Source organism: Telmatherina bonti (assembly GCF_933228915.1).
Source record: "Telmatherina bonti genome assembly, chromosome: 6".
Classification (NCBI taxonomy): domain Eukaryota; kingdom Metazoa; phylum Chordata; class Actinopteri; order Atheriniformes; family Telmatherinidae; genus Telmatherina; species Telmatherina bonti.
This window is the reverse complement of record NC_136624.1, coordinates 15,867,726-15,886,757: the sequence shown is the minus strand read 5'-3', so window position 1 is coordinate 15,886,757 and position 19,032 is coordinate 15,867,726. Positions and strand designations below refer to the sequence as shown.

At 38.3% G+C, this 19,032-nt stretch overlaps 1 protein-coding gene across 1 annotated transcript in view; it reads right to left on the bottom strand.

Annotated features, from left to right (window-relative positions):
- The window catches only part of ptprt (protein tyrosine phosphatase receptor type T), a 251,571-nt gene extending 245,303 nt beyond the window's left edge, over positions 1-6,268 (bottom strand). Inside the window, exons 1-4 of the mRNA XM_079241579.1 lie at positions 6,108-6,268; positions 5,005-5,115; positions 3,599-3,680; positions 783-898 (exon numbers count right to left, since the gene is read on the bottom strand). Coding sequence (XP_079097705.1) covers positions 783-898; positions 3,599-3,680; positions 5,005-5,115; positions 6,108-6,260 — 462 coding nt within the window. The 5' untranslated portion in view covers positions 6,261-6,268. The remainder of the gene's footprint in view (positions 1-782; positions 899-3,598; positions 3,681-5,004; positions 5,116-6,107) is intronic.
- Positions 6,269-19,032: the final 12,764 nt, after the last annotated feature.

The following is a 19,032-nucleotide window of genomic DNA, read 5'->3' as shown; positions in this document are numbered from 1 at the left end:
ATCTGCTTTATTGTTTTGTGTTTTTTGTTTTGTTTGTTTGTTTTGTTTTATTATTGTTCTCAAATTTCTTGTCAAAAGGGCCAACAACTTTTAAATATTCTTTGATCCAACTCAACTATTTACAGTTATGTAGATTCTTCATTGTCTGCCTATTTTACTTTTTTTTTCAGATTTACTTATCTACTATTTATGTATTTGTTTATTTATGTATATTTGGAAAAAAAATTACATAAAAATACAGCTTTACTGCCTGTTGTTATGCCAGATCTCAGTCCATCCAACGTAAATGATGTATTAATGTTTAATACAATATAATAAAAAAAACATACTGAAAAAAACACAGGTCATATAACACCCAACGTTTTGCACATTGAGGCTGAGAATATACTTGCATCTAATCATTAGCATGTTTGTCATGGTTTCCTCATGCATTTGTTTGAATTATCAGTTGCACATGTCCTCAGAATCTAATGATGTGTAATAAAACTGGCACGGGCAACATGGAGATCAGTCGCTGACCAGTCGGATGTCTGAGATTGCTCTGCAACGTTATCAACCACCTACTGAAACTAATTACCCATAAAAACACAAGCTAAAGTCATTTGATGTGTCCCCAGTTGATTCCTGTGGTGCCGATTGTGCCACACAAGCAAGTTTGAACAATTACACTAAAATACAATGTGGTTAAAATCTCAGTATATTCTTGGCCTTAAAGTATTTACAAGCTCATTGTGCAAAGCGGTTTCATAGAGATGCAAATTTACTAACGCGGTATTACAAACCTGCAACCAGAGTTTATCATGCTGAGACCATTTTCCTCCGGCGGTGCACTGAAACGTTGCATTCTGACCCACGTTCACCTCCACATTCTGCAGGCGCAGGAAGTGAGGAGCTTTCCCTGCAACATAAACAACAAAAAACAAACATTTCAGTGATTGAGTTTGTTAAATCATTATGCATCGAGACGTTGGCAATCTGTTTGGCAGCTCGTATGAAAATTGATGTGTTGTAAATAAATAAGTAAATAAATAATAATTTCTCATGTACTAATTGATGCTAACATTTAGTACCCAGTTAGATGTCAATTAGTCTTGGTATCGATGTTTAAATGCCTCTTTAGCATCTGCTGCAGGCACTGTAATGGGTAGCCTCTCCCACTGCTGCAGCTACCTGGTTGTGGACTCACTGTTCATAGTCTTGCCAACTTAACGACTTTGTTGCCGTATTTAGTGAGTTTTTCAGAGACCTAGCCACATTTTTCTTTCAACAAATTTACCGACTTTTCTTGGTGTTACGGGACACTTTTTGAGACTGATGTGAAATCCTGTATCATTGACTCAACAAGCAGCAGGAGCTGCTCTGAGTCCGCCCCCGTCCAAAAGCACTCCGTCCTCACGCAGCAGCCGCCACAGCTGCAGTCAGAGCAGGAGATGTTCACCTGTGCTCCGTAAACAGACTCTCAATGAGCCGTATAAAGCTGACGCTGCTGATCCCGCTCTCGCTCGCTGTTGCATGTAAACGAACTGTTGGCCAAAATATTTTAATGTTTTTAACTAATGTATTTTGTTTTTTGTTTTTTTTTCTTTTTTAAATACAAAACTAGTTTTTTTTTTTTTTTGTTTGTTTTTTTTTATGATTTACCTGACCCATGCTCAAGTATTGTGAAAAAAGGACACATAATCTGTCCTCTAACTAGTGTTGTTTTTTCTGATTTTTTCTGATTTTTTTCTGATTTTTTCTTTTTTTTTTCGTTTTGTTGCTTGTTGCTCCACAGTGAAGACTACCTTCACACAGAGTGATAAAAAAAGATGCACTTATTTTACAATGTTTTTGCTTCTTTTTTATTTAAAGTTAATATTTTTATTGCATTGTTTGCGTTGTTACTTTTGTAGCATTGTGACTCTTTAATAAAAAAAAAATGGGGGGAGAACAGTTGTTTTATTAGATGTACTGCAATGCAGCTGAATAAATCAGTGTGCAAATACTTTTAAAAGAATCAGCTATTCAACTGGCGTGTAAAAAAAATAGCTAGTGTCCAACTGGCCGTCGGTATGAGATGGTAGCTTGTGATAGTAGTCTGGATTCTGTGGATATTTTTTCTCTGAAAGTTTGCTACATCTGGGAAGTGGCGATGAACAAAGTCTGAAAGCTTCAAACGAGCCAAATACAGGAAGTGGACAACAGCATAAAGGTCGTCCTGGGTTCAACGACTTGTGGGTATACAAAAAAAAAAAAAAAAAAAATAGGTAACAAATGTCATGTGTTCGGATGTGGAAGCAATAAAAGTTCTGAGAAAAAAGATGATCAACTCAAGACAACTAGAATCTGAAGCAGCTTCGTGTTTTGTGTTTATGTCTGACACAGTAACTGTCTTGCATCGCCGCCAAGATGAAACAGCTTGCTTCCTTTTAGTTTGTCACGACAAATACAAGAAATCATGTTACATGTTCCCACTTTGGAAGCAGGCAATTAGTCAGAAGATACATCTAAATGCATCAGTTACGGTTTCATAAATAATTTGAATAATTTGTCTCAAGAGAAAGAAAATCTGATTGAATGAATTCTTTCTGAATTTGTCTCCTGGCCGTTTAAAGTAAAAGAATATTCAGAAACATGCATTAAATGAAATGACAGGCTAGATCAGGTTAACAAAACACAGCGTTTTACTGACCCGAGGCCGCATAGACACTCTCATATGTTCCCATCAGACTCTCTGGGTTTATATTTATCATAATATTCCAGTTCAAAACAGAACTGAATCCTGTTGTTGAGAGCGAGGCAGAGTCATGACATGACTACCCCAAGACGGATGAGCAGTCTGTCAATGGGACAAGCAGCCAGACACAGTGACTTTGGTATGGCATTGAAACCAGCCTGCCACTGGTTAACTTCATTTGACTTTCTGCAGACACAGATAAGCCTAACGAAGTATGCATCGATCACCTAACAATGATAATTTGTCCTAACTCTAATGGTCAGCTTGCTGCAAATGACAAGGACTTGCATGTGAAGGTTGTTTTTCAAAAATAATTTCATTTGCTGTTCTTTTCCCCCACACCCTTCTACTGCAGCAGTTTTTACATTTATTGTTTTTTTTCCCCCTTATTCTCCTTCTCATTTTCATAAACTTAAACAACCATGTTACTGGTCAGCACGGATGGTTTAAGTGCTTTGTAACAAACACAGCAACACCACCAACAAGAAACAAAACACTGGCAGGAAACCAAAGAAACAAGGGCAACATTTTCATGTAATTATGTTGAGCTGAGGTGAACTGAATTCATTTTACATTCATACCGAGTATAAAAGCAGACTACAAGTCAGAAGTAGGCTGGAGTTTTCAAAAAGCTAAGTGTTCCTGTCAGATTTGAGTGATGAAGACCCTGAGTTTGGACCTTCTTCCTCACTTTCTGCAATCTGTCTGCAACCCTCACAATCTGTCTAATACACTGCGTTTGTGTACATGTGTGTATGTGTGCAAGTGTGAGATAGCTATAAAACAGATGATGCTCAGCGGGGCTACAGTTGTGCAGGGTCAACCATTATCTCACACACTCACACACACACACACACACACACTCCAATCTCTTTCACTTACGGCAAGGGTGAGCCAGAACTCGTATGTCATCGATGGCGATGAAACCTGGATGGCCTTGCACTGAAACGGCTTCAAAAATGACCTGTTAGCAACAGAAAGGGAAAAAGACAGAAAGAAAGTGGTTGAGTCTGGGCTTATCATGCGCCGTAATGATGCTCAGAAATGAAAATGTCCTTTCTCTAACAGACTGCAACATCTTGACATCCTTGTGAAGCTCATGTTGGAACCCCAGGGGAATTTTCTACTAAAAGTCAGCAACTATTCCTCTTTTCACTTCATCAATTCTGTCTCCATCCTTATGTCAACCACATATGCTGTTCATCTTCCTCCCTGCTCATCTTTCCTTATTTTCCTCTTCATTTCTTCCATTTTTTTAATCATTCCTTACATCTTTCTCTTGCTCATTTAGCAATTTTTCTGCAGTAATATTCATCTTGCCCCTGCTCTTTTCTGTCATTCTTAATTTCTCCTCTCCATCAGACTAGTCCTTATATTTCTTCCACAGATGTGAAGACACACTCTGAGGGTGACAGTCAGTCAGAAATGCTGCCAAGGGGCCATGCACTCCTGACCCGCACATATACATGCACATAAAAATACACACAGAAGACACACAAACATGCACTCACCGCTGTGGTTTACTTGTCAGGATTCACAGCATGAGCCGTGACTCGGTCTGAATACTAAAGATGTCTCTTCCTTTAAAGAATAAATTCTAGCCTCCCTAACAGGCATGTCAAGAGTCTTAAGAGACTTTTATTTTTTTAAGTTGGAGGAAAATTTCTAGAATTCGTGAACAATCTATGCCAATTTTGAAATCTGAAAGATTAGAAAATCATGGAAAGCAGTGAAAGCAGTTATTTTTCCTTATAAAATGGTCCCATAATTCCACATGTCTACATGCATGTTCACTTGTTTCTGCTACGTTTATAGCTATTTTATGAGCTGTGACGTTCATGGACAAACTGATTCTATCGGAGGGCTCTTTCAAATGAAATACGGGAACCGAGTCACAGTTGTGAACCGTTCATTTTTCCTTTTATGTAAGAACTATCCACAAAGTTTTCACATAGGTGCCACCATGTATTTGTGTCCAAAGTTATGTTCAGAAACAAGTACTGTGTTTTTGATCCAAAACATTTACACAAACTTGCGCTGATGTCACACAGGTTTATTGTCTTTATTCTGATCAAGACCACTTTAAAAGATAACAAGAAAAGCGTGGCTGCTTGGAAGCAAAATGTACAGAAATACGGAGCTGATTGTGACTTTTACACATTTGTTGAGAAGGTAGTTTTAGAAATAAACTTTTCTCTTTATTTTTGGTTTTATTGCGGATCATCTCCTTTATGTTTCCCCTTCTGGATGCGCATGCCAGTGTAAAGACAGACAGAGACACCATGTACCTGGTAGGAGTTGGGCCAGAATGTTGAAATGGCCAGTTCAGCCTTCACCCAGCCTTCAGTGACAGTATCAGAGGCATTCCACACTGGGTTGCCCTGAACGCCTCCATTCACCTGGAGAGAGGCAGAGAAAGGACACACGGTTTCATTCAGAGATGAAAAGAACAACATGAACAGCAGAACTGCATCATTTGAGTCTTGCATGGAATTCTGCAGAGTTTAAAGCAGTACTACGGTATTAATATGCAGTTAAAATGATGAAAACTTCAGGATTGGTCAGAGGGTGTTGTAGGTGTGTGCTTAAAAACTGTCATTTCAACGTCACCTCTCCGTTGTCACCATGTGTGGACACTTTTTTACTTCATATCAACCAGTTGCTTTCATTTCACTCTGAATTTCTCTGCATCGCTGTTTCACCAGTTGGAGCATTTTAATCCCCTCCCTCTCGCTCTTCCACATCCTCATCAGTCTTTATTTCATATTTAATTTATTTATCCCTTTCATCCTCCTCTACATTTGTCCACCCCCCCCCCCCCCCCCCCCCCCCCCCCACTATCCTTTCATCTCTTCATCCATCATCCACGGCTTCCTCTAAAGTCTACCCAGATGTCCATCTCTGCCTTTCTACTGTGACATAAAACATTTATTCTTGCAGGTTCAGGCACAGTACTGTAACAAACACAGAGATTCTGCAAAATGACTCTCACAAAAATATACTAGAACTCTGTTTTTCTATTTATCGGTGCTCATTTAATATATATTCAGGATTTATTACTCAGTCAGCCTATTTGTTGATTTACTTTGTTTGTTTTTTAATGCTTCTGTAAAGCAAACTAACAGCAGTAATCCTACTATCAAATGCAGCATACAAGATCGAACTAAAAGAGAATAGATGATGCTTGTCTGTTTACTTAGCTATCAATTATTCTCTCTCATACAACACACACTTCAAGCCCCCGGGCTAACTTCATCCGTCCGTGACTGAAAGCAGAGGTCTGTCTGTCTCATAGTTTACCTGTTCAGCCTGAGTCACTTCATTTGTCAATCTATCCCTCCCTGTCACTCAGACTTTCTCAGGTATACATTCCCCGCTCACAAACACACACCTTGATGTAGACGTTGAGAGTGCCCGGACTGGCTCCGTCCCGGCTGGACAGAGAGTAAAGGAAGTCGATGCAGTGCGTGTCGTTCTCCTTGAGGGTGGGCATGTAGAGGTGAGCCTTCTGCCCCGATGCACGGCCTGATGCGTTCACCACCATGAACGAGCCTGCAGAAACACAGAGACAAAAAGGGAGGTCACACACTTTTTTTTTTAAAAAAAAGTAATTTCCATATTTGGTTTCAGTTGTTTCCAATGCTTCATGGCATGTCTTTGTGAAACCAAAATGTTTTCTTTTCTGTGAGGTGATGATGAAAATTTAACATACGGAAATAGAAAGTACTATTGTTAGTGCCAAACAACAGAAGCTGTTATTCATCACCGTCAACATGTGTAATTTATTTCTGGGGGATGATGCGTCATGCTTTCATACTTTTACATGTTGTGTTTGCAGACAGGACATGACCCGCTAGGCTAGAGCCATGTTCATGTCACACACAATGCTGGGATTTGAAGACAAGTGAAGACAGATTTGAAAAAAAAAAAAAGCCTAGATGAACTGGTGACCATCATCTGTATGTACATCCACTTGTATGACATGATTTCAAAAGCTCATAAAATTGTCCAACACCTTGTCCCATTTTAAAGTTTCCACACATCTGGTCTTCACATCAACTCATTTTTTTCTGCCTCAGAAACTAAGGAAACTGTGCAATTAGATTTCATGTAGACACATTTTCACTTCAGGTGAAGTGAATGGATGCTGTTACAGATATGCAAATTTGTCAGTAACAGCCAATCAGCATTGAGATCATGCCAACATCACCGGAAGTGAAAAAAAGCTATGACCGCTTTCTCATGGCTGACAGAATTATTAGAGGTTTGAGAATTCCAACATTTTAACATCTTATTTCATCAAGACACAAAACCAAAAAGACTGAGGGATGGAGGCAAGTCAGCTCTGACATTATGAACCCACTTTCTGGACCTCCATATTAGCTTCAGACTTTATTACTGCATGTTTTATATGTCAGTATCAAAAAAATTCTGCTGCCCACCCCCTAACCAACACATGTAAACATGAACACTTCTGTCCTGTTATCTCTGCACTGGCTCCCAGTTCTGTCCAGGATACAGTCTAAAAGGCTGCTGTGTGTTTTTAAAGCATTGAATGGCTTTGCATCACTTTATTCCCTGAACCTTTGAAAATCCACAGCTTTCTGCTGGTTAACATCTGGAGGTGGATCCCAAATCCAGGTGCAGGTAATGAGTAGGGGTCGATCTTTTTAGTTGTCTGGTCCAACATTCTGGGATGCTCTCTCATTGACCTGCCTCGATTTAAAGTCAAAATCAAGATGCTAACTTTTAGTGCTTTGATGGTTTGTTTTTAAGTGTTTCTACCTTTAGGATTGTTTTTACTTTTTTTTATTTATTTATTTATTTTTTTTACATTTTTTTTGTTTTTGTTGTTATTGTCGTTTGTTTTTATGATATAATGCACTTTGGTCAACATGGACAGCGTGGGAAGGAGCTATAGAAATAAATGTTGATTGTCTACTGAATGCAGGAACATATATTTGCATTACTCCAAAAACACGGCAAATATTGAATTTATATTTGGTGTAAACGTAGCATTAGTCACTTCCTGCATGAGATGCAAGCAGAGCGTTGAGGACAGACACAAGGAAAACAAATATGAAGGTGCAACAGGTAGATAAGGTCTTTGCTCTGGACAAACATCATTTGAACACTACGCAATAGCAGCATCATCAAATTGCCAATTTACTGCAAGCTACAACTTTAAGCTGAAACAGCATGAGCATTTATTTATACAACATAGAGTGTGAGATTTAAATGCCCTCTTCAGGCGATACTGATGACAAAAATATTTCAGCAAATGGTGCACAAGCGTATCCTTGATTATGCGTCCAGCAAAATTCTCTTCCTCTCAAGGGGGATTTTAGGAAATTAGGCATTCTTTAAAATAAGGAAGCAGACAGGAAGGAAGAAGAGTCACCAGCTGGATTTCTGACAGGAGCTGATAGATAAACTCATTAGTTTCTGTAAATAAATCCAGATCAGTTTATTTAAGACAATCTTTTCTTTCTATCAAACCAAAATAGTTGCAACACAGCATTGAAAGAAGCCAACATTTCTCAGGATGTCAAGTTAAGGACACAGTGACTGACTGGAAACACGCAATCATTCTTTTCTATCCTGCTCAATCCAATTTGGGGTCACAGGCAGCTGGAGCATGCCCCAGCAGTTACCTGGTGAGAGGCTGATTGCAAACATCAATTGCTCAGTAAATAAAAGCTGTCATCCAAAACATGCAGTAAAAATAATATAAAATAAAAATACAAGAATAAAAATAAGTTACCTGAAAAGTCTTACTGTAGCCACACCCAGTTGGTACTAAACCATGACATAAAAGACATTTTCTCTGACAGCTTAGGGTTTAAATGGGTTTTAGTCGGTGCTTTATGGCAACAAGATGGAGATTTTATAGGTCGACCGGATCCATTTGGCTAACTGCCATCAGACTCACTCAGAGTTAGAAGTGACTAGGAGACTTCATGATGGAAAAAATGGAGAGAAAAGAGATGGAGTGAAGCAGGTGTGACTGCAGCTCTGACAGCATCAGTGCATGTTTTTTTTTTTTTGGTTTTTTTTTAATGCTTTGTAAAGGCATTTGTAAAAGGGCTTATTGAAATGGAGTTGAGAAAAGCTGATTTTCAGACAATATGTGTCATGTTCGAGACTTCGCTCACTATAACACCTATCCCGTATGTGGAGGAGACAGAGGTGTTACGATGTACTCATAAACACACAAATGTGCATATTGAACAATGTTACAAAAATAAAGAAAGAGCCGAGGCACACACAGTCACCTATGCATGAATGGACACGCAATAACAAATATTCAGAACCGTTATTTCACACATTGTTTCCCGGCAATGTGAACAGAGATGAAAAATCTGCTAATGTGAGAAAAACAGAAGAATCCATCCACCATGACAAAAAAAAAAAAAAACACACACACACACACACACACACACATAAAAACACACGTACACATCAAAATAACTGGGTCAGCTCAGTGTAACAGCACATTCTGCCACCAGAGACCAACTGTTTTCAAAAACTCTGTGGAGAGTTTGAGATTTCACTTTTATTTGTCCAAAGCTGCCAAAGAAACAAAGTTCAGCTGAGGCTTTAGCTGTGTCTCTTAGCTGTTGGAGTGCCTTTGAGCAAAGCGTTTGACCCCTGCTGGTATGGTGGATCTGCGGTATAAAGTGTTGTTTTGGTTTACCTTTCACTCACCACTCGTTCTGGTTCGGGCAGACCAGAATTACTTTATTCTGCTTTGAAAAAAGTCATTTTTGTAAAAGATACAGAACAACCATTCTGGGGGAAGTTTGTAGAAAATATGCTCCCGACAAAGACCAGCCTGTCTTTGATCAAGAATGGATAGATGATATGAATCACCGTGGAATACTGAGCTTTGTCAAAGCTTCCTGTTCAGTGTCACGTGTGTCTGGCCTATTACCCCATATTGCTGCTGAAGCCAGCTGATGAACATTCGAAGGAGCTTCCTGAACACTCCAGAACTTGTTCTGACAGACTAAAAACATTACAAGAAAACACTGAACACTGAAGGAAATGGTCCAAATATCAGCTTTGTCAACATCTTATCTAATTTACCTGCTTTGTTGAGGCTCAGAGATCAAAACAGAATTTATGGCCAAAGCAAGACTGCAAGACGCTAAACTACAAAAACACTTAGCATGAATTCACACCAGCACTTATGATTAAAATCCTCTCGTTCAGTTTCTCGTAAAGTCTGGTTCCTTTGGGGAAGTGTGAACGAAACTGGTTCCTTTGGGGAAGTGTGAACAAGCGACTTGGTTGTGGTCCACTTCAAGTAGAGTAACTGATGGAATTGGTTTGCAGTGCATGATAATGAGGGTACAATGGAAGGCATTGTGGGTAAACACAACCAAAACATAAGGACATATAGAACAATAGTTGGAAGAAATGTCTCATACAACCACATGGAATGACAATGAAGTAAAAGATCTAATTCTCAGCCCAAGACTACTATGATTTGGAGTAACTCTGGAGTCGCAGGAGAAGAATGCTGCACAAGCTGATGAAGATGATGGAGGATTCTTCACACCCTCTCCACAACACAGTGAAGACACAACAAAGTGTGTTCAGTGAGAGACTTCTTCAGGTCCAATGTAAGACTGAAAGATACAGAAGATCCTACCAGCTATGAGCCTCTGGAACAAGACCTCCTTTAGTTAATTATATACTACAACATTGAATTTTCCTTTTGGGAATTAATAATGTATTTTTCTTTTCTTCTTCTTTTCTATTTAAGGAAGCTCCCATTTAAAAAAGTTAAGAGAAAATAGTTCAGAGAAGATCACTGAGAAAAAAAAAGAGCTATAACCATAAATAAGTTCATTCTGTGAACTTTAAACTTGTACAATTTCATTGATAATTCCTACTCTGTACATGTACCTGTAAGAAAAAGGTGTTCGATATTCTCTTTCTTATCTGTTTCCTTTTCCTTTCTGAGCTGTTGTGAGGGAAAAATACAGAAGGAAGACACTTGTTAATGCCTGTAAGTCTTTTAAATTGGATGAGCAGGAGAAAGAGAAGAAAGCAATGAGGGAGAGACAAAAGAAGGGGAAAGGGAAAGAAAGGAATCAGGTGCATCAACTGTGGTGCAGACATGAACCCTTTTGGATGACAAACTGCACTATTGTTGGGTAAAATGACTCATCTTCATCATCGTCATAATGAAACTTATGGCAAAGGGAATCACCAGAGTAAGACACTAATATCACACTGGCCCTCGGTCCATTTACTACACCCAGTTCCTCCTGAGATGCAACACACACACACACACACACACAGAGTGCTGGAACCCATATGTTCTGTGTCCTGAATGGGTAATGGCCCTGCAGCATTAGCCTAACACACAGACATCAAAGTTGTACTAGATACACCAGAGTATACAGGTGCAAACACACATATACACACACTTTCAGTTTCACAAGCTGGGTGTATTCGTGAAGCGTGTATTGCCTGATTTTCTCCAATCATAAGTCTGGAAGGTGAATTTGAGTTTCTTTGTGTTTGTGGAGTCTCTCCAGGCCTTTGTGGGTAAAGTAAGGTCATGATGCTCAGACTCAGTATGTTTGGGAAAACAGTCCCCATGATTTTTCCTTCACAGATTTAGTCATTTTCAGTAAATCTAAGATAATGGTTCAACCCATTCACTAAAGTCATTTTGTTTAAGTGATATTTGGTTGCTTTCTTGATCTGTTAATGGTTTGCATACCTTATCAATACTGATTATACCAACAGCAGTCCTTGTTTCCCTCCTGAGAATTTGCTTTGGCTCTGCTCTCACTCAAACACAGTTGGTATACAATGGATAGCAAAACACACCCGTGTTAAAATATTGGATGTTGATCCTTTCTCTAACCTCAGTGAGACGTGTGTGTGTTTGGTTGACAGGAAAGGGGAGGGGGTGGGGGTGTGGATGGTCAGTGATTGGTCATCTTCGCCACATTCAAAAGAAGAAAGTCACACTAACCTCCCTGCTCAGACAGATGAGGCTAAGATAATTGGGGAATACTAACATGTTGCACAAGAAACAATTCTTCGGGTGTGAGGGCAAGCTACATTTGCTCAAACATCCGAATGAAACAACAACTAGACAGCAATGGATGAAGACTGTTTTTGGGAGCCAGCCACAGTGCCACCAGGCTTTGGCCAAAAAGGAGGGTCTCTTCCTAGAATCAAGGACTGCATTCCCAAACCTGAGACACAAGCCATAAGTAAAACCAAATTACCAAAAAAAACCTTGTTGGTTTTGTTTTGATCAGGCTAAAAACATCCCGGTAATATGCGACGTAAAAGAACAGATGTAAATGGAGGGGTGCTACAAATGTAACGATCATGCCACAAACATCCCAGTAATAAGCTACATGAAAAAAAACCAGATGTAAATGGAGGGATGCTACAAATGTAACGACAAGGCTAAACACATCCAGGTTATAAGCTAGATAAAACAATACATGTTGATCTAGATGGCATTGGGGTAAATTTGCCACATGTACACATATTAACAGTGACATTTTTTTTACCATAAAATGCGATTGAATAACAGCAAATGAAACTACTTCGGACAATAGCTGGAAGGCAAGTATTTACCAAACATACGTCCTGTTGCATTTGTTGCTGTGGGTTGCTGAGTTTCTCACTCTCATTTTCGGGGTCCGATTTCGGCTCGAACATGTACAGCTGTATGTGTAGTGTTGACATAAGTAACTACTTTAGTTTGTTTACTCTTTTTACCTGTGCTTTTACAAAGAAAACAGCTGATGTACAAGCTCCCAACAAATAGTCAGAGTAGCTGACCAATCAGACACATCTCACAACAGGGTAAGGCGGGGCTCAGTGCGGGTATTCTTTCTGTGCTTGTTTCAGCCAGAGGCAGATCTGAGAGGTTCAATATAACATGAATAAAGGGATTTATAAAAAAATAATTGATTATTTCTTGTCATTCTGGACTTCCACATTAAAGTAAATATTCTGAATTGTGCATAATAGAGCCACTTTAAAGCTTTTTTTTCTTTTTTCAAATTTTTTGTTACTTGTAACCTGTAAAAAATTAAAAAACATATTGTTTTGGAAAGAAAAAAATAATAACATATCATTGGCTAGCTCCACAAGTGTTCACATCTTTAATCTAATATGTTCTTGATGGACCTTTGGAGTCTTCAGTAGTTGAAAACTCAGCAATAGTGGTAACCTCTCCGACCAGTTGTTAGGAAACACAATTACTACGTATTACTTCCTGAATGAAGATATTTTGAAGAAACTTAGGTACTCTTATACCCAGGTCCTAATTGTCTGTGTTTGATGACATTCCTCCACCAAATGTGGACCTTGTTTCTTCCTAATGCAAAAAACCCATCAAATGATGCTTGCAGTCTTTACCGTCTAATACTTCACTTGTACTGAAAAACTGTCTGCCTTTAAAAATTAGGCTTCAAACGTTTCTGTTCAATGAAAATTACAGTTTGCTTGGTTACTGTTAGGCATCCCTTTAGTTATTTTGCAACAGATTCAGATTGCTGGGGGATACACTTTTGATTTCCCTGCTTTTCTCTCTTCAACATGCTGTAGTGTATGTTCTGTCATAAGGACAAAATATCTGGTCCATGTTTAAATGTGTTTTTTCTGCAGTATTTGTCATCACACACTGTTATATTGCGTCTTTTTCAGAGCGCTGTCCCTACTCCCTACTCTGTCTCTAACCTTGCGGTAATCTGGTAAGTGGCGAGTCAATAATTGAAGTGCAATGGGGTAATGGGCTAAACCATGAATTCAAACAACTCATTCATCTGTCAGAGGTTGAATATGGGTCTCTTCCTCTCAATCCTCCATTTTACCCTTCACACACACACACCAACCTTCTCATTCCCTCTCATTATTATATATCTCTATTAAGACCTATTTAAAATGTGCCATTTTTTCTCCCTGCTGTCTTCTCTTCTCCTGTTTCTATATTTCTGTCCCCACCATCAGTGAGTGGCTTGTAAGCGCAACACCTCACCACCATCAGAGTGAAATTTACTTTCACTATGAGTCACAAGAAAAAGCTTTTAAAGCATCTAAATCAAATTCATTTACTCCTATTACAGCTAATGGAGAAGGTGGTGTGTTAGAGGAAGTGTGTGTGCATTTGTGGTTCTGTTTGTGAGCCTGGGGAATTTTGTCACTTCAGAAACCTGGTTTATTTTAGCTTTTATAATACTTTTACATTGGTTTACATTGTATTTGGCTAGCTCTCTTCATTTGCACGCAAAATCTAAAAATGTTGATATTTCACCAGTTTTTGATGGAAAATGGAATTTTAAGAAGTGAAGTTAAGAGGAAAATTACAAGGCTGAAACAAATATTCAGAACCTTGTCTGAGAAAGAAAAGAGAAGCTTGGTGAATTGATCAGAGCATTAACTCTGTGAGGGCGGAAGTTAAATTTCCAGTCTGATGAATCTCTAAAAGCCAACAGAAGGTGTGATTTTTATACAGCAAAAGCATAAAAATGTTAATTTTAATGGGTTTTAAATGCTTTACTTGGGCAGAAAACATGTAAATAGTTTTCAAGGTTCCATGACAAACTTTTTATAGAACAAAAACTGCTTTGAGATTTGAAAATAAAAGCAAAACAAAGCAAACAACCAAGAACTAAATTGGCCTTTTGTAGATCAACTAGATGCCCAAACTTTATTTTAAAATGTGACATCGGAGGAAGATGTTCAAATGGCTCCCTGAAGTCTTTGCACAAAGCACACTTTATTTTCTTTTTGTTTCAGTCACTGTTAAATCTTTCTTTCATTCTCCTCATGTTATGTTTTGTCTCTGTCGTCTTTTGGATAAATACATCTTCTCTGAACAAGAGGTTTCTCAGTTTTCTACCAGCTTCTCAGAGCTCAGACATTTATTCATAATTTTGACTGTCTCTTTGAAATAGAGGAGTAATATGACAGAATGAAACAACAAAAGTCCAAATGTGCCCTGAAAATGTCTGTCAAGCAAAAAAAAAAAAAAAAAAGAAAAAAAAGAAAAAAAATCTGCTTCTTTACTTCTCTGCTTTTTTTTATCTAGTTTTTTTTTTTTTTGTTTTTTTGTTTTTTTTTATTTATATATTTTTTAAAGCACCTCTACAGCTGCGCGTCTCTGCATCTGAAGCCTGTCACTGTATGACTGGATACTGGATACTGATCAGACTGTCCACAATACAAGTACACTGCAGCGTGCTATCACTGTTTAGGTGATTATGTACTGAATCTGGGCTACTTTCAGGGGTGATTTCTACAATTTTTACAGTGAAAAACTAAAGATTTGCATGCAGGAAATTAAAGATTGCATGCCACATACACAACAGAACAAACATGCATGCATATATATGTTCATGAATGAATAAATAAAGTAAAACCTTTGAAGAGGTCAAATAAAATGCAAATATAACATCATTTGTTTTGGTTTTTTTTGTTTGTTTGTTTTGTTTTGTTTTGTTTTTCACCCTAAATCCGTTACTCGGTTTACTCTCCAAAATCAAGAATGAAAGATGGTCTAGAAAAGACATCTCACCCATATTACTAAAAAAAAAAGTCATTTCTACATCTTATCATTTAACAGATGCTTATGTAACACTATTTTGTAAAGACTTGAAAAGCTTTAGACAGGGATCTCAGATGTCCATGGCCACCGTCGTGTAGGTTTTAGATGTTTCCATGCTTTAACACACCAATATTTACCACCTGTTTAAGTTTACACTAGGAATGCATGAAGCTCTGTTAAAGGTAGAGTATGTAAGATTATCAATATTTTCAAAATAAATTAACTAAAAAAATAACTATAATCATAATTAGTCTTTTAAAAATGTAGGTTACAGTCTGTCCATATTTGATGCGTCATTAAATTACAAGTTTAATTAATTAATGACAAACACCCTTCTTTATATTTTCTAACCAGTAAAAAAAAAAAGTATTTTTTTCCACCAGTAGGGGGAGTATAAGCCCATTTATTGCAGAGCGGCTCTGAGCTACAGCTCACAAGTGATTCCTGCCCTCGTTGGAGCTGGCAAGGAGCGGGGGTGAGTTTTGCTCATTACTGCCAATCTGCGGTCGTTTGTGGAGGTAGCAGTTTTGTGGTTTTGCTCACGACCTGGTGTTTGCCACCTAGTGGTGGAGAGAATCACCTTGAAATCTTACATACTCTGCCTTTAAAGCATGTAAGAAAAAAATACATTTTCTCACATCAATTGTCATATCATAAATTAGTTGAAAAATCTAGGCTGTGCTTGTGTAGCAGGGTTCATGGGATGTGTTCTTTATGTTAAATCTCATTCAAGAGCTGTTTAAAAAAAAAAAACAGCTTGTATTAGTGTCCTAAGAGGGCTTTATTGTACTGAAATGCAAGTTGCGGTCTCTGAATTTGATTTTGAGTGCGAGGTACATTTCATCATCTGCATTTATCAGGCTAACATGTGAAACAAAATCTCTAATATCTGTGACAGGGTTCAGTCCATCCACCTGGATTAATCCTCATTCAAACACACCCGACAAGGAATACATGGGTAAAATCAACAGGCATGCTGGTTTTTGGGGCGAGACTTTTCAAGAGAATCTGTGTACAATGTGCATGTTGTCTGGTGTTACATTTGGTCCGGCTGATTGAAAAGGCTTCATGAAGAAGGAGCACATGTATGCATCATACTAATCAGTTTGCAGATGTACAAACTAATTGAGAAAAAAAGTTATTTCCCAGATCATGAAGTTACAGCCATGACAATTTGTAATCACTTGTTTCTTTTGTAGACGATCCCACATCAAGCAACAATACAGAACTTTACTGACCTCACAGTTCTGTCACATAAATATAATCACCAACTTGAAATATTCTCCTCATTTAACCCACTCTTCTTTGCTTAGAAATAGCCCTGACTATTAATCTAACTGAATTAACCCTTTTGTTACCTTTTTTTACCTGCCAAATGAGGCTCATCAGTCTGGCTCATCATTTCCCCTTAACGCCTTTACACATCGGGATCAATTAGAATAAATTACACGAAATTGCGAAAAATTCTAAGTTAAAATATAAAAATTTCTTTCAATGCACACTAAATTGTTCTGCTTTTGGCTTTTCCCCCTGAAGGGGTTGCCACAGCGAATCATGGGTTTCAAACTACCGATTCCCTTCTGTCTACAGGCACCAAATGCAATGCAAAATTGTGAATGAATAATGAAAATTTTAAAACAAACTTGCAACGTAGCAAGGTGAATTCCACGTAAAGACATACAACAGAGTACTGATGCTGCAAGAGAAGAGACAAAAAGAGCACGCTGGCTACACCCTATCATGGAAAAGAGAGGAGAGTTTTATTGTTTAGCGGACCACGGCCGCTTCAGGACGGACTTTAGGATGTCCGTGGGATAGTTTGAGGGTCTGCTTTAGTGGCTAGCTGCTTGCTTTAAGAACCAGAGAAGAAATAATAAAGACGCTCAGCCACCATGATACAGAAGCTTAAATAAAATGGCAGTGACACCTGCGCAGCTCACAACCAGTGATCTATCAGTCAACATGCGTCACCGATTGGTTGATTACAAATCTGTCGGATGTGAATGTTAAGTAAAATCTTCCTCAGTTTGAAAAAAAAAAAAAAAAAAAAAAGCTCACAGAATCAGTGAATGGAAAAAGTTATTACCATGAAAATTATTCAAAGGAAATATGTCAACTAGGTGTTCTCTTTAAATCCTTGGCTGGTTTGGTCAGTGGCCTTTCTGTGTGGAGTTTGCATGTTCTCGCCGTGTATGCGTGGGTTCTCTCCGGGTACTCCGGCTTCCTCCCACCATCCAAAGACATGCATGATAGGTTAATTGGTCACTCTAAATTGCCCCTAGGAGTGAGTGTGGTTGTTTGTCTCTCTGTGTGTGGCCCTGCGATGGACTGGCGAGCTGTCCAGGGTGTACCCTGCCCGTCGCCCAAAGCCAGCTGGGTTAGGCTCCAGCTTCCCCGCGACCCTGAATTGGAATAAGCGGTTCGGAAAATGAATGAATGAATGAATGTTCTCTTTAATTCATGCATTTCATTCTTTATTATTTACTTTATTTAGCTAAAGAAAAGCATATAAATGCTTAACAGAATCCAACCATGTGTTTGGATATTTAGGTCTATTTAGGTCTATCTATGTTTGTTCTTTCTTTGTTTTTTATTGAGTAATATTTCCTAAAAAAAAAAAAATAAAAAAAAAAGCAGTATTTAAGTTATTAATTTTGTATATTTCCATCAATGAAATGCAAAAACCAAAAAAAAAAAAAAAAAGTTGCATCTCAAACAGGGGTTCTCTGGGATTATAATGTTCTGTGTTGGATCAATCCATCTCAGCATGTTAAGTAAGGGGCTAAATCTGCTGATTAATGAATGAGTTAATGATCAGCGAGACTTTAATCCTCAAGCTAAAAGCTGTTCATAAGCTTGGGACTAAAATTGAGAATAACTTCATGTAATTTCCTTTCAAATGTGCAAAACATAAACCTACTGCAGAAACAAAATAACTATTTATGCAGTGACATGAATGTAAATGTGTGGATTTATAAAAGCCAATGTTAGGAAACAGATGTGAAAATGTAAGGTTCAATAAGCTGTAGGTGTTAAATAAGGCAAGGATCATTGACGTATCTCACATGCATGTGCCTGAGGACAATGAGAAGCTGCTGTAATCGTTCCCTAATAAGGTGGTGAAGACAGTGAAATTGGCATTACTGATCAGGCCTTCAGAGACAACCTCTATAGGTCGATCAATAGTGAACCTTTAAGTCACACACACAATTCACATGCAGCAATGGACATAAAGAGTAAATCCTGGCGCTATATTTGACCCGTGGGAACTCTAAATCCCAAAAGCCCACGGTGTCCAGGGTCATGGTTGGGTTGACCTATAGGAGATCGAAGATTGATCATGTGACTGCTGACGCCAGAGACAATGGATAGAGGCTGTCTGTTTTGTTCTGCCCCAGGTGACCATCCATCTAACTCTGCGGGTGTGTAAATAAGTGTATGTGGGCTAAAAGACACTGGGTTAAAAGGGTGATAAAGGACAAATAAATCAAACTGAATGCTTAAAACACGAAGATCAAAAGAAACATCTATTTTTTTCTCTGGATTTTGTCCAGATTCTCACACTATTTCTTTCCCAGTGTCCATTTAAGCTGTTCCTCCACATAAATTACAGGTTACAGTTGTGAGTTGACAAAGAAATATTGTCATTATTAAAAAAAAACAAAAAAAAAACAACAGTGTCTGAGATGTTCTACTGTAACAGAAAATGGCTCATTGTCAT